Source organism: Tetrao urogallus (genome assembly GCF_951394365.1).
Source record: "Tetrao urogallus genome assembly, chromosome: 5".
Classification (NCBI taxonomy): Eukaryota; Metazoa; Chordata; class Aves; order Galliformes; family Phasianidae; genus Tetrao; species Tetrao urogallus.
In genome coordinates, this window is record NC_136818.1 from 51,441,846 (window position 1) to 51,456,674 (window position 14,829).

Sequence of the window (14,829 nt, forward strand, 5' to 3'; positions counted from 1 at the left end):
GAAAAAGGGATACACAAATGGACAGTAGACTTTATCTGTCCATGAGGCAGGAGGTGCAAAGATTATTTATACCATTATCATCATATTAAAGTGAAAAAGGGGGCACTAAGTTAGTGTACCTCTATCAGTACTGTGATTTTTACCATGTCATCCACTTAATGTACCAAAATTGATTCAAAGTGCAGAGTACGTCAAAGTAAAGCACTCAAAAGTTAGGAAGTTTAAAACTTAGAGGAAAACTCTGAAACAGGCAATACTGAGTGGTCATACAGCAAAATCCTCTCCTCATTATCTCCCAGCAACTCTATTTATCTGAGCATAAAACTGCGTATGTGGGAAGTTAGTTTAAAATATCAAAATTTAAAGTCAACCTTTGCCATTTTGCCATAATTTCAGAGTGTGGACAAGCATTTAGAATGTTCATTGGTGTTCTTTGGTGTTATTTTTCATGATGCCATACATTTCTGAAGCAATGTGAACAACGAAGAGAAATAGAGATGTGAAAGCTTACAGCTGAGTGGCTTTTCTGGGAACAAAGAAAAGGCAATTCTTTAACCTTAAGGCTTTCTGCTTGCCAGAATGCAAAGGGGGATGATAATAATGGTGTCAGCATTTCTACACAGAGCTCAGAAGAGCCTTTATAATGGAAAATTTGAAGCAACCTATATATATGATTCAATAAGCTCCTTCTGAAATAAACTGAAGGAAGGAGGCAAGAAAAAGTATGTAATGCATACTTACCATGCTAAAATGTGACAAAATAATGAGTTCTCCACTCTCCATATGTACCAAAAGTTATCATGTTTAAAAGTAAACTGATTCACCACTGCTATTATGTGTGTTACCTGTGAGATAATAATGACGAATAACAACCTTATCTCATCCACTTTGACTTGTATACCTAAGGCTCTGATGCCATAATCAGATCAAAAATGAAACAGGTGCACTGCAGTACTAATCCTGCCTTTACTGTAGTTAACTCAAGCACAGGACAGGCTAACTCCTAAAGTGACAAGCCTGCACCCTGCTCAACTGACTGAGAACAAAATGCTTGCATTTAAATGAGCAGAGATTTTTTTATTCAAGTTTCTGGCCCATGACAGATGTCACCTCAACGTGTGATGGCTCCAATTTAGATTTGATAATCTGCTGGAAATAATCTCTGTGCAGACAGCTAATTCTGCAGAAGACGCAGAGCGTTAGCACTTACTAAGGTCTCACATTACAGCGTTCAATAGATTGTCAAATATGTGTTGAACTTGAATGGCTGTCTGTGCACCTACTCTTAACCCACAAAAAGATGAGGTGATTTTACTTATGTTACCTCATAGTGAAAGAACATTAAGCTGAGTTTCTTTGGCTTTATAGAATTCACTAGAGAACAGACGATAAAAACTAGACAGTAGCTCTAGCTGAGATGAAATACAAATCTAGATAGCAGACTGCCGTCTCTCTATATTTTCCAGCTCTCTCTACTGCTTTAAAGAAGAGCACCCAAGAAAATGCAAGGATTCTCTATTCTCAGGGAATTTCAGGTGGTTTCAGCTGACTTCTTCATTTTTTGAGTCGTAAAAATTATACCAGCACGGCATTTGTCCCCCATTAGTAGAATACATATAGGTCTAAGTCAGATCTTTCTGAATGCGAAAGAAGACAGTTTATTTCTCTTCCAATTTGCCTTGGAAATTTGGCTTAAATAAACAAGCTTCATTATCATTCCAGATCACCCATTTTGTAATTAACCAAAAATCTAACAGCAGAATGCTGCATCCCTGCTCTTTCTGCTCCCCCTGCCAGCAGAAACTCACAGCAGAGGAGCCTGAAGGAAGGACTCGTGATCCATAATGTCCTCGTTTCCTGACTTCAGGTGTTGTGGGATGGGAGCATCTTCCCACAGTTTCTTCCTATGAACTTTTTTATGAATTCTACACCCGCAAAAAAAAGCTCTACATCACTCTTTATGTAAGAAGCACTTTGGTATCCTGCACAGAGTGTGCAGTCAGGCACAAAGAGCACATTCTTCCCTATCATTAAATATGTATGATCACCCCTTGGGTGCCAGCTAAAACGTGTGATGTACATCTCCCACAAGCTCATCAGTACAACCCTACCGATGTATCACTTTCTTCTCTGTTTGCATCTCTTAAGGGAACAGTACAGGATATAACTTTAGTGTCTAACTATTTGCCAAAATAGTAATTTTCAATATGCAATTTTTTTGCTTGATTACAACAAATACACAAAATAGCAGTGTCTCCAATTTCACCCAACAAATAAGTTGTGCCAATGTAATGCAACTTCTCTGACTGAGAATTGGAAATTAGGATGCTAAGGTCACTCCAAAAGTAATGCTTCCTATTTATTTCCATGTAAACTACAACAGATTCAAGAGCACATTATTTGATAGAGCAAATTCTCAGCTGTGAAACAATATTTTTCAACATAACCTTCCACTGCTCACAGTCAGGATCTTACAAACTACCTCTTTTTCTACTTGTCCTTCAGTGGTCAACTAAAGGAAAAGAAAGATCAGGAGAGGCTTCTCAACATGTGCTTCATCGTCACAAAAATGTTTTACAGAAATAGAGTTTGAAAATTCAAATTTCCTAAGAAAGAAACAAACACTTTCATATAGTATTTGTGTGCAGATATGTCTACCTGTTTAGCTTTTCTACAAAAACCCTTACAAAAACAATTATGCCACAGGAAGTTTTCCCTGTGTTTGTTGTTTGCTGTACAAACAACTTTTCCAGAAGTTAGCAAAAAATCCCCTCTTCCTAGCATCCTTGTTCATTCAAATCATTGCCTTTCCATATGTTTTTATGTTGCTATCATATCTTCAATGTATTTTCCATAACTGCTCTCCTTCTAAACTGTTTTGCAGCTTCAATATATGCTGTGAAGCACCGCAGAACTATCAGAAAAAGAACAAATGATGGAAAGTTTTGTATTCTTCAAGTGGAAAACTCCACTTAAAAAGAATGATTATCCGAGCAACGAGCTCAGCAAGGCAAGTTGCACGTACTTGGCAATAGATACATGAATATGCAACTGCTTGAATCTTAAGTGAGAGTCTGACCAGATAGTCCTCACATAAGATTGTACTGACTGCAGTTCTGAGATTGTTTTTAAGGCCTGCATGGCGAAGACGACAATATCAGAAGTAACAATTGGAGAGCAATTGCAGATTATAAAAGAACAGACAAAGGGGATGACATAAATTACTCAATGTACTGCATCACGAAAAAGGGAAATTGAAAATCCTAGAAAAGTTTGATTGCTAACTAATAAGAAACTGCAGAGCAGTGAGAAAGATTGAGCAAGGTAATGCCTCTGTTTTGTGAGAAAGACTGTGAAAAACACTGCACAGACTGCAGACAAGCAGCAGCAGCCAGCTCCCTTTGCAGGCTTTTTCAGAAAGGCAAATGCTTTATTATCTGTGTGAATCAAGGACAGGAGGCTGACTTTATGCTTCTGTCCATCCTTTTGTTTTGCCAAAGTAGTAGCACTTGGATGTGTGACCTTGCTGACTTCACAGTTGCTAAGTGGAAAGGTTTGCGTGAAAAAACTCTCCCTGGCTTCTGGACAGGGGTTGAGGACTCCGTGTTCGGCTGAGCAAACTGAGCTCATCACCCTTGCTGCTTCTGAGGGCTTGGCGGTAGTGCAGCCGTGAGAGCAAGGCTAAGGGAAGTTGTCAGTCAGCACAGAGGGAGAGTTAGCAGCAGCCAACTATCCTGAGGAATCAAACCCCTTTTTGCTTCTTTCATTGATTAGAGGTGTTAAGAGAGATTGATTAGCTATGGCTTGCTGTGAAAATATAATCCATGTGGGTTTGTCCTGCACCCAGAATTGCTCACTGGCAAACAGGACAGCACACCGTAGCATACCTAGAAATACCAAGCAGAGAGGACAGTCAGCACATTGGAGAACAGGACCTGTGTTCATAATTATAACAACAAATATCAGAAACAGCCTCAGCAAAAGAAGATGCAGTTCAATAGAAGTAAAAGTCCTGCCCTCAGACAGGAATTACTAGCTGAAAAGCTGAAAAACGAGGTCAGCAGTGCACAGGAATTTTCTGCAAGAAAAGCAAAAGTCTACCTAAAGTAGATAAAGAGGAACAGAGTTCATGAAATGTGTGAAGTAATCCCCTAGTTCTACAGAGGACTTCAGGGCACTGAATTTTGAGTGCTGCACATCAGCAAAGATAGGAGAAAGTCTATGGAAGAACAATAAGGATAACAATAGAAGAACAGTAGAAAAACTGTTTATGTGAATTAAAGAGAAGGAAAATATTAGTATGAGAAATGGGGAAAGGTTGCTGAAAAGCAGCAGGAAATTTGTCTTTCTTATCCACAGTAGACAATGCAGTGCATAATGGGTCTGAAACATAGCAAGGGAGATCAAGATTAGACACAAGGAAAATATGTTTGCATAATCACCAGAAAAAAATTAATCTAGAAAGGCTGAGGAGTAGACATGTTGGAGGTTTGTCTAATTTACTGCTAAGAACATCTGTCAGGAAGTGCGTTGTTGATATAGATGAGCTTGTCTTGGGACATGAGAACAGATTAAGTGAATTGTTAAAGTCTATTCCAACCTTATTTCTATCATTATTTACACAAAAAGCTAGACTGTAACAGTCTTTAACTGCTTTCATGTTTTTCCAATAATAAATGCAAGATTTTTACATCACTATTTGTTACTCTGAGGATGCAGGTGGTGTTGGCTAGACAACTAAAATAAAAAGCCAGCCACCACTGATGCACTCACATGGTTTTGGGGTCCAAGAGCATATGTACCAGTGTTTGCAGAATAAGGATTATAGTTAAAGACATGCAGGAAGTGGTTCTAGCAATGAATTTACTTATGTCCAAATTTAAATTACTTTGTAGCAAGGCAGAAACAGCACAAAACTCCAGCCAGCCCTCTAGTTAATATTATACAAAGCCACTTCGTATTATGTAATTATTATAACATGATTACTATTATGTGATACACAGTGTTCTATAAACAAGATTAATCCATGCAGTCCTTTTCTTAAGTATACTGAAGTTGCTTATGCAGGGATTTTGCTGACCATATTCTAATCTTGGCTTTGTCCACAGCTGTACGTGAACTTGGGCTCTCCATCACTGTACAATATTTCACTTACAGAACAGCTGTACTGTCTGTTCAAGTTCACAGAGTATCAAATTTTGATTGCTTTTTTTGCTATGTTAGGAAATACAACAGCACTGCTCTTCTCTAATATCTTTTGCATCAGCCTTGTGAATCACAACTGTTATTTATAAAATACTTTTTTTAATGTGATTAATAATGTCTGAAAACGCAAAGCATAAAGTTTCCTCTCCAAATTGATTACACAGTTTCTTAACTTGTGGGGGCTTTTCTTTTAATATGGGTTAAAGTAGGCACTGCTTTCCTAGGAAATACGCAGAAAATAGCTCCTCCATCATAGATGCAGCAGAAAACAAAGAGGATTATGGGATTTCATTTAAAAGTACAGTAGAGCACTTGAGAATGTGGCTTTCTTAAACGGGAGAACTGAAACAAGTAGAGGTGGGAAATCTTAATCAAATTAAACTGCAAGCATTACAACATATTAAATTGGAGCAGATTTTGACTTTATGCATATTACTGCTGCCAATGTGAGGGGAAGAAGACAGCACCATTTACTGAAGAGCATGCCTAATCAGACCATGCCCCTAGTCATTGGAGATCATTCTTATTCCACCTCGTAAAAAACAGCATTATGCCAGAGTCTAAAATCTGTCACAAATAAACAAACAGGCAGGTTGATAAATAAAAGAAGTTGATAAGAATTAAGCAGGTTTCCTCTCCTTTTTTCCTGTGTAGTGAACAGGTCCTAATACCCTTCTGGGCAGAAGAGCAGTAGAGAATCGTTCTCTGATGGAGTCTGATGCTGTTCAGCCTGAAGCTGCAGAGAGGAGGAAGGCAAGCAGATGTCAGTTATGTAAGTAGCAAGATACTTTGTGATCCTGAAGCCTACTATTACGTGTTTCATTTCTACTGTCATATTCATTTAGAGAACTTGGGCTTTCAGTCCAACTAATGCCTGAAATCAGATCCTGAAGTTTCTCTGCGCTGTATCGTTAAAGTAGAAATATCCAACCGTGGAATACTGAAACAATATCTCCGTAATTCAGAATTAGTAACAGACTCTGGTGAAACTGCAGGTTTGAAGGATGCACGTGACCTCACATGGAGATCAGCAGTTGGCTTGTTGGCATGGGCAGAAGAGAAACTGAATTACACAATGAATAACAGCAATGAGGAACTTGAGAGCAACTCAAGGAGCAGAAAGTAGTTTTTGCACACCTGGAAACCTCAGAAATCTTTCTGAAGAAGAGAAAAGAGACCAAGTCCTACAGGTCCATGGAAATGTTTCCGATCCTTTCTTGGGTACACTAACTACGTGTGATCTGCACTCTGCTGCCTACATGCTGGACAGAAGCCACCAAAAATAAGAAACAATCCCTACATGCACTAGCGATGAAGCCCAACTTCTTGCAGCTATAAGAGCACCCAACATAGTCACAGAAATTTCCATCGCTGAAAAGAGGCTTTTGTTTTTTCTAACAAAACCAGAGTGGCTATTTCCAGAAAGGCTAGAAACTGTCCTCAACTGAGCACCCAGAGTCAAAGGTCTCAAATTTAAATGCCCAACCTACAGGCTCTTATTCCCTCATAAGAACTCTCCCCAGCATCAAGCAGAATGAGTAATGTATGTGCTGCTCATTATTCTCTAGGTAATGCATGATCTCCAAAAGAATGTTCTCCAAGAAAATGCTTTCAAGTAGCAGTAGCTACTTTACAGTAGCAGGTCTCTGCTGGCAACACCTGACAGAACTGTGTGCAGTTTCAATAATGTAATCCAACAGAAAACAAAAAAATGTCATTCAAAAAGTAAGCATCAAGTAAGCTCCTCAATGTTGTACTGCTTCCAGAGCCATATTCCAAACCACATCTAGAACACGTTATAAGGTTTTTTTACCTGTTTCATATACTGCTTCAGATACTGAAGTAAAGTGGTCTTCCACTGTATATTGTGCCAGCTGGAGCGTGTCCAATCCACGAACAGAATCATTTCCTCTAGTCCAGTAAAACATGACATCGTTGATATTGTAACCCCCTGTAGAGGTACACAAGGCAACGTTTTTTTATTTTACACAATAATTAATTTGTGCAGAGCAGTTATGGCTCAGCTGTTTCTTATTCATCTGCCTGAAAGTACGATGAGACATAAACAACGCAACTTTCAGCAGAATGTTAATGCTTGTTTGCAATAAAACTCCCAAAGACTGAACATGGACAAATTCTTACCATTTAAAAGCTGTCTTTTTTGAAGACAATCCTTTTTATGTCTTTTATTGTAGTATACATGACATAAACTAACAAAAGAGAGTAGTACCACATGGCATTTAAAAAGCAAAAGCTACAAAGCTTTAAAGATTTTAGGAACCACAACAATGCCAGCATTTGACAAAAAGCTGAGCATGCCCTTTGAGGATTCCCAGGATGCTTTCTTGGTCGCTACAGTGTATTTAGTCTTCCCATCAGTAGAAATGAAGAGCTGAAGACCCACATTCCAGAGCTGCACTCCAACCTGGGCTTGGGTCATCACTTGGGGATGGATCTTGGCTCAGGAGTTCAGCTCCTTTCCAAGGACACAAGCCTAGGTGCTGAAGTTGTCAATATGCATCACAATTATTGCTAAAATACCTCTGTAGCTTTTTCCCATTATATTAAAAGGCAGGCAATTTTCAGACTAGTGTATATGATTAATTCAAGATTATGTTAATGTAATTTACATATTAACAGGGAGAATTTGAACATCTTTTCCTTTAGCTTTCTTAGATCAATCATTTTTGCATTTGACAGACTTGTATTGTGCAAGTTAATAGCTAAGCTTAGGGCACAGAACCACAAGTAGATGATTATTTTTAGGCTCCAGTCAATTGTAAGTAAATTACACTCAGAGACAATAATGCAGTACATTGCACAAGGGTACGTACTGCTGAAAGAACAAAGCTCTAGAATCACAGAAATAAAAAAGAGCATTTTATACTCAATATAATGGCGCCAGCTCTTACAGTGTCAAGAAAGTACTGAACCTCTTACAGCCATTTTATGTGGGAAAAACAGGGAGTTCAGAAATGTCACTTCAAGGAAACACTATGCTGGTTATCACCCTACTTGTTTAACTGGTAAACAAGCGTATCTTCAGGTGGAGGTTCTTTTGCTCATTCCGAAGTATCTTCACCAATTGAATAATTAGGAGGTTTTTGTCATCCTACACGCAATAATACCTTCGAAATACTAATTCCAAAACTCTATTTGTGAAGAGATTCCTGAGTCTTCCCAAGAGTCAGTAAAATTAAACAGCACAGTGCTCTCTTTGTGTAATGTTATACTTTATTCGGGGAATTAATACCTGACTAACTGTAAAATTTTTAAAAGGTTTATATAGACAAGAACCTTAAACTATGATATTTTACAAATAATCTCTTTTTTTAACACTACATTGAGTTTTCTTTCTCACTAATTCCTCAAGCCCAAAATGTCTCATTCCTGTGCTTTGTTGATATGGTGTGAACAGCTACCTTCAACAGGGTTAACCACAGAAATAGTAAATTTGGGATTAAATATTCATAATGCCTAATACAAATGAGTTTCTTTACCATTCTGTTGCTAATTTTAATTTCTCTTGATTGTCAAGCACAAGCTGAGTGCCTTCACATGGCTCTTCACTGCATAAATGGTAAAGGATGAGATGAAAAAGGAAATAAAACTTCAGAGATGGGCCCACAAATGAATATGTATATGAACCAGCCTGTGTGGGTGGATAAAGGGAGGAAAAAAGCCCCCAGCCCTTTATGAATGACTGCTGGTGTTACCTCCCACAGGGCCGTGAACACAAACACTCCCAAAGCACTAACTGGTGCTCCACAATATTCTGAAGCACTGCAAAAATGGGAAAAAGCTATAGAAATTTCGGGCTCTAAAGTGCCTCACTGTGTAGAAAGTAGAACATAATTTGTGCTATTGCCTACTAATAATAAAAGAGTATGTTGTAGAGACCACTAGAGGCATTTTATTGCGTAAAACCACAATATCATGGCATGTTTGCCTTTACATCAGTGTTTAACATCTAACACAGCTCGTTTCAGCTGAAATACCTGCTACATACTTTATATTTTATTTAGGAGCGTCTGTATGGATGTGTATTTACGCTTGCATTCACCATTCTTAACTTCATATAATGGTATTTGCAAGTAGTGATGATGTCATAATTTGCCTATTAACTGATGTAGCTTATCTCATGAAGAAGCAAGCACCATTTCCAGTGTATCTGTAAGAAAATATTACAGTGCACTGAAGAAAAGGGCCATGGCTAAAGATAGACTCTTTCTTTCTGCACTCACTCTTTCTAGCTGCTCTCCTCAAAACTAAATACAAATGACATGGGAGCTTTTGTGATGACATTGCTAAGTTTTCCCCTTGGACAGCAGATGCTTGTGAGCTTTGACAAAGCAGATGGAATCATTCAGAACAATGTTTATTTTTAATTATATGGGGAATTTGCTTTTTTTTTTTTTTTTTTTTTTTTTTTTAATAAATCATGTCTTTTTTAAAGCTCTATGTTCTGGTGGGACATATATTTCATCCTGGAAGTGAATATTATATGACTCATTAAGCCATGTGTTTAATATAAAGCCCTATATTGTGACTTACCAGTATGTTCTTCCAAAGGAAAACAAATTGGAGATTAAAACAAATTCTTACTGGAATCCCTGTTAAACAGATCTTATCGCCATAAAACTTCTGATTCCAAAGGGACTGCTGTGTGAGGAAAGTTTGGGGGCTGATTCCCTTTGATTCATAAGCCATCTTATAATTGGTCATTACCAACACAAATGATGAACACTCACACAGTTCTGAAATGCTAAAGAATAAAACTCAATAAGTACTTAAAAACTTTCCAAAAGAACATTTTGAATATGTATTAATAAATATTTGACTTTTTTTTTCCCTATCTCATAGAGCACCTCTTAGGTGTCACTCTGCATTATCCCCAAAAACAAACAAACAAAAATATTTTGATATTGTCTTAACAATTGAATTAACTTTAAACATACACAGTGATAACCACAGCAAAGTGACCACGATTAGAAAGCATTTCAATGAAAAAAATACATGGACATTCAGAGGTGCAGTGAGAACTTAAAAGAGGAGATTTAGTGTTGGTCCTTCCGCTTATGACATTTTTTTCCCACAGCACTGTCACAGAGAGAATTAAAATAAGTCATAGAAGGATCTCTGTATTTCCCCTCTCTGAACAGAACTCTCTATCCAATTACTCTTTTTCAATATGAAGACAGTAAGTTAATGAAATATGAACTCTATGCCTTAAAAATAAGTCTTATCCTAATTTCTTTCTTTCAGGTAAAAAAAAAAAAATCGCAATATTTGAAAGTGAGAAAAGAGGCAAAAATGACTGAAAAACATATTTCCTCAGCAGTGCTAAAAATGCCTGCTCAAAGAACCCCCCCTAGAGATCGACAGAATAACTGCAGCAATTCCTGCAGAACAGACCTAGTGGCATCTCCCTTGGTTTTATTTAATGTTAGTATTTCAGTACCCATGCTATTTTCAGTGAAGCTTCACAAGTTTATCTGAGAGTGAAAATACTATTTCGATTTTATTTTAATTATTTCACGTGTTGTGACTTGGCTTTTATGAATACTCCAGCCTCTTCAGTAATACTTAACAGCCAGCGGTCTGTGGAAATGATCACTCACAGATATTTCTCTAGCGGTACACAAATACTAAGAACAACTTGTCTTACAGCTTTCCAGTTGCAAGGTACACGTCTGCTTATCCATTGGGTATTTGGTCAGGTCCATGCTGCATGCAACAGTTGTGGTAATCCTTGAAAAACAGAGTAACACTGATTATTATGGGGATAAAACTTCATCAGTAAAAACAAAAATAAGCCACGTAACTTTATTGAATCATGAAGTCTTCTGCAATAAATAATTCAAATCAGTCACTGTAGCTTCCTTCCTCTGTGATGATTCAACAACGAAACAACTGCAATCGCAGAAGGAGCAATTCCTGTGTTTGGTCTGCACAAAAGCAAAAGGATCTATCCCTTTAAAAGGTATGGAAGGGTATCCTTTTAAAAGGTCTGAAAATGAGACCTGGCATTAAATTTGATAATTTAATTATATCAATCAACCATATTACATATTTGTAAAACTATAAAACCATGTATATTCTACTTCTACAAATAGAACAGCTTTTAAAGCATAAAACCATGCTGAAAAGCTTCAAGTGTAACCAGAAGCCAAACACAAAGGCTGGTATATGGTATATACATACCTTATAGCATACAAGACTGTTCCATTAGGGTATATTCTTATCAGACGATTCTCAACAGTGATATCATGAAGAAAAGATTTCTTTGAATCAACTATGAAAGTATCTGGGACCCAGAGCATTTCCACAAGCCGACCATCTAAACTTAAACTCTTATTTCCATCAAAACAAAGCCTCTCATCAGTCCACCGCTGCCTCAGAAATATGGTTGCTGTGTAATCCTGAAATACAATATGTAAAAATATATAAAAATACATGTGTGTATATATATATATATATATCACTTAAACAAATCACTATTATTCCATGTTACTAAAGTGCACGGAACCAGCTGCTGAGCATGATACTCTGAGACTCTTTGTATCCCAATCATAAATGCAGGCACTTGGACAGCAGTAGCACAGGCCCTCATATGGCCACATTTTCCAGCACTTGAAGTGATGTTGTTGTCATTAAGAAATATTATCTCGAGTAGATTTTGTTCTTAAGGTCATTGAAATTTCACAGTAAATGTTGAGGGCCTCAGCCTGGGGCCATAAATCAGCTGAAGTCATCAGAGTTTTGACAGCAGATAATCTGTCTCTGTAAATCTTTAAATCTTACAATGATTTATATAAGTAAGTGGTTGCAAACAGCATTTTGTTCACATAAACCATTAAATAATGCATTTTTAAGAAAACTGTGGGAAAAAGTTGTATAAATTCACATTCATAATGGCAAAAGAATGAAGTGTAATAGGAAGTTATGGAAATATATTAAAGATATCATCACCTCTTAGCTGAATATAATAAGAGCAGGGAAACAGCAGCGCCAAATCTATAGAGACCTTGAAGATTGCTCTCAGGACAACTCACCTGCAATCTGAGTATGCCCTGTAGTCTAACATTAAAACCACACTTTTTCTTAACATGTTTTTAATCAACCTTTGATGTTATGGTGTATCTTAATCACCACGATAAGTCAATCTTTAGCTCAGAGCTTACTTCACCTTTTCTAAATACCTGTGAATACTTGCCAAGTACAAGAGAAATTCTCAGATTCCATTTATCTAGAAGTCTGAGTAATTTAATGTAATTTTCCAGTATCGAATACCTGAATAACGAATTTTGTCTTTTGTTTCTACATAGCAAGAGCAGATCTTTAATTAGAAAAGTATACTCCATTTCATAGTTTGTTCAAAAGGAACAGATACAAATCTAACGAAACAGCTGGAATAAATTAATGTGACAGTAAAAGAAAAAATATTATGATTGTTTCTAAACAAAAGGAAAGGGAGTGGCTTCAGAGTCACATGCAAATATATCTAATTCTCTGAAATGTGTAGGGATTTAGACTTTTCATTTCGAAAACAAATACTGCTCTATATGGCTTTAATTAAGATTAATACTCAGTAGCAAATTTCTGTTTATATCTACAAGTGATCTGATTTCCATCAGTACAGATTTTAGTCTAGAAATCTTGTCCTTTGCAATTCAGTACTGACTATAGTGCTATAATCTCCCATCTACAGTGAAGAATTAAATTATTTCTTCTACCAATCAAGAGGAAAAACCTCGGTCACATTGCCAGCAAATGTAAACACAAGACATTAGCTTACCAACCGACAAAACAAAAAGATTATAAAAGATACAATACCATATTTATTTCTGATATGGTATCAATGCTTGCAATATCCAGACTCATTCCAACAGACACAGGACCATCTGCAAGAAAAGGAAAGTATTACTCAAATTGAGACTAGAAAAGAATTTCATTGATCGCACTGCCAAAATACAGTATTACTAGGCTAACATTACCATGGTTTTAACAAATGTATTTTACTTCCTATGGTGGATTTGTATGATTTTTTTCTCCTCAGAAAGATAAGTAGAGGGGAAAATGCCGCAGAGCAAGGTGTGGAAAGCACAGTCCCCACGGTACATCACACCCTGCTGCTCCAAGGTGCAGAGCAGTGGAAAGAATTCCTCCAGTTGCAACATCTGGTCTGCCAGATGTTGGCAAACAAAGGAGATGCTCCTGGCAATTAAATCACATGCTTAAGACGCAGATGGGATATCTGAGTGACTTTAGTTACTGCCTGCTTAAGAATACATCGTCTATATTGTTTCTCTGAATTTTAACATCTTGCTTTTGACCACTGGCAGTTAGCTTGTGACACATACTTGCATTTATAAGGAAAGTAAGTCAGACAAATGTTGATTCAGTGTGATTAAACACTTTATCCAGGTAGCGGCCGTGATGTTATTGTGATGTTAGTACACTCGGGCTCTCATTTACTTATGAAGGTATTTCAGAGTGCCAGAAGATTACCAGTCGTGCATTTTAAAATGCAGTTGTGCAGAACTGTCATGGAAACGCGACATCAGACCTGGCTGAATATGTGCAGAACTAACAGAGTAGATACAAAAAGAAATCCCTAAAAAATATGTGCATCTTTCCAAATAATTTGAAAAGAAGAGAAAGCAACACTTAAAAATGAAGGAATAGCTTAGATACAATCTATGGAGCTGATAGTGCCCATACATCACAGGCATGCTGCTGAAACCCCCTGCGGGCCACATGCAATGCATTATGTAAGTAACTCTTGCTTGACCCTAGATAACATAGAGATCAGAAAGATGAGACAGACACACTATCCCATCAAGCAATACATCTGTGTGCTTAGTTTCTTTCAGAATTATTTCCACTTGTAAAGCAAGTGTTGAAGTATAAATCTCTGGGACAGCTTCCAAATCACAGAAATCTGGCACTCTTGGAAGAATCCATAAATGCTTCGCTCTAGACTCAGCTGAAAGTTAAAATATAAAGATCAAGCTTAAGAAATGACTGCAGGCTTGCAGCAGCCCCTGATAGTAATCCCTCTATTTACTATATAGCACAAACTGTAGCTAGAGATGAGAAGAAATTATTAATCAACTGAAAGAATATGGAGGTTAACTTCAGAACAAAATTAGTTGACTGAGAAGTTCCCAGACCACTGACAGATTGCTCTTCTGCTTCATTCCATTCTCTTCTGTTTCTGTCACTTCAAGAATACCTTTATGCTCTGTTTCTACTGTTAACAGAGTACAACAGCAATTGAGTCAATTGATCTTTATGCTTACCTTTGTACTCTACCATTAGAGGTAAAATATTGTTAATACAGCATTTAAAACAGCACAATTATTACAGGTACAGTGTCAGACCTTCAGAAGTCATGAGATTTAAAAAAATAAGTGTGATTTATACACTTTTTCCTGTCTTAGTTTGCTTGTTATCTTACAGATTCCCGTATGACCTCATCAGAGCATAATATTGCCAATTGTCACAAACATTTGGAACAGGGAGCTCATCATGCAAGGCCAGTGCTAAATGATGGTCCTCTCTGAGAACAACATAGCATAAAGCTATCTGTGAGATGTGGCTAGAAATAATAAGACTCTG

General features: G+C 37.2%; 1 protein-coding gene across 1 annotated transcript in view; it reads right to left on the reverse strand.

The window, feature by feature from the left end:
- LOC306946489 (gamma-aminobutyric acid receptor subunit pi-like) overlaps positions 1–14,829 on the reverse strand; it is a gene marked incomplete at both ends in the record, with an annotated part of 35,822 nt that overhangs the window by 7,438 nt on the left and 13,555 nt on the right. Inside the window, 4 exons of the mRNA XM_079535526.1 lie at positions 7,019–7,156; positions 10,874–10,956; positions 11,410–11,627; positions 13,042–13,109. Coding sequence (XP_079391652.1) covers positions 7,019–7,156; positions 10,874–10,956; positions 11,410–11,627; positions 13,042–13,109 — 507 coding nt within the window. The remainder of the gene's footprint in view (positions 1–7,018; positions 7,157–10,873; positions 10,957–11,409; positions 11,628–13,041; positions 13,110–14,829) is intronic.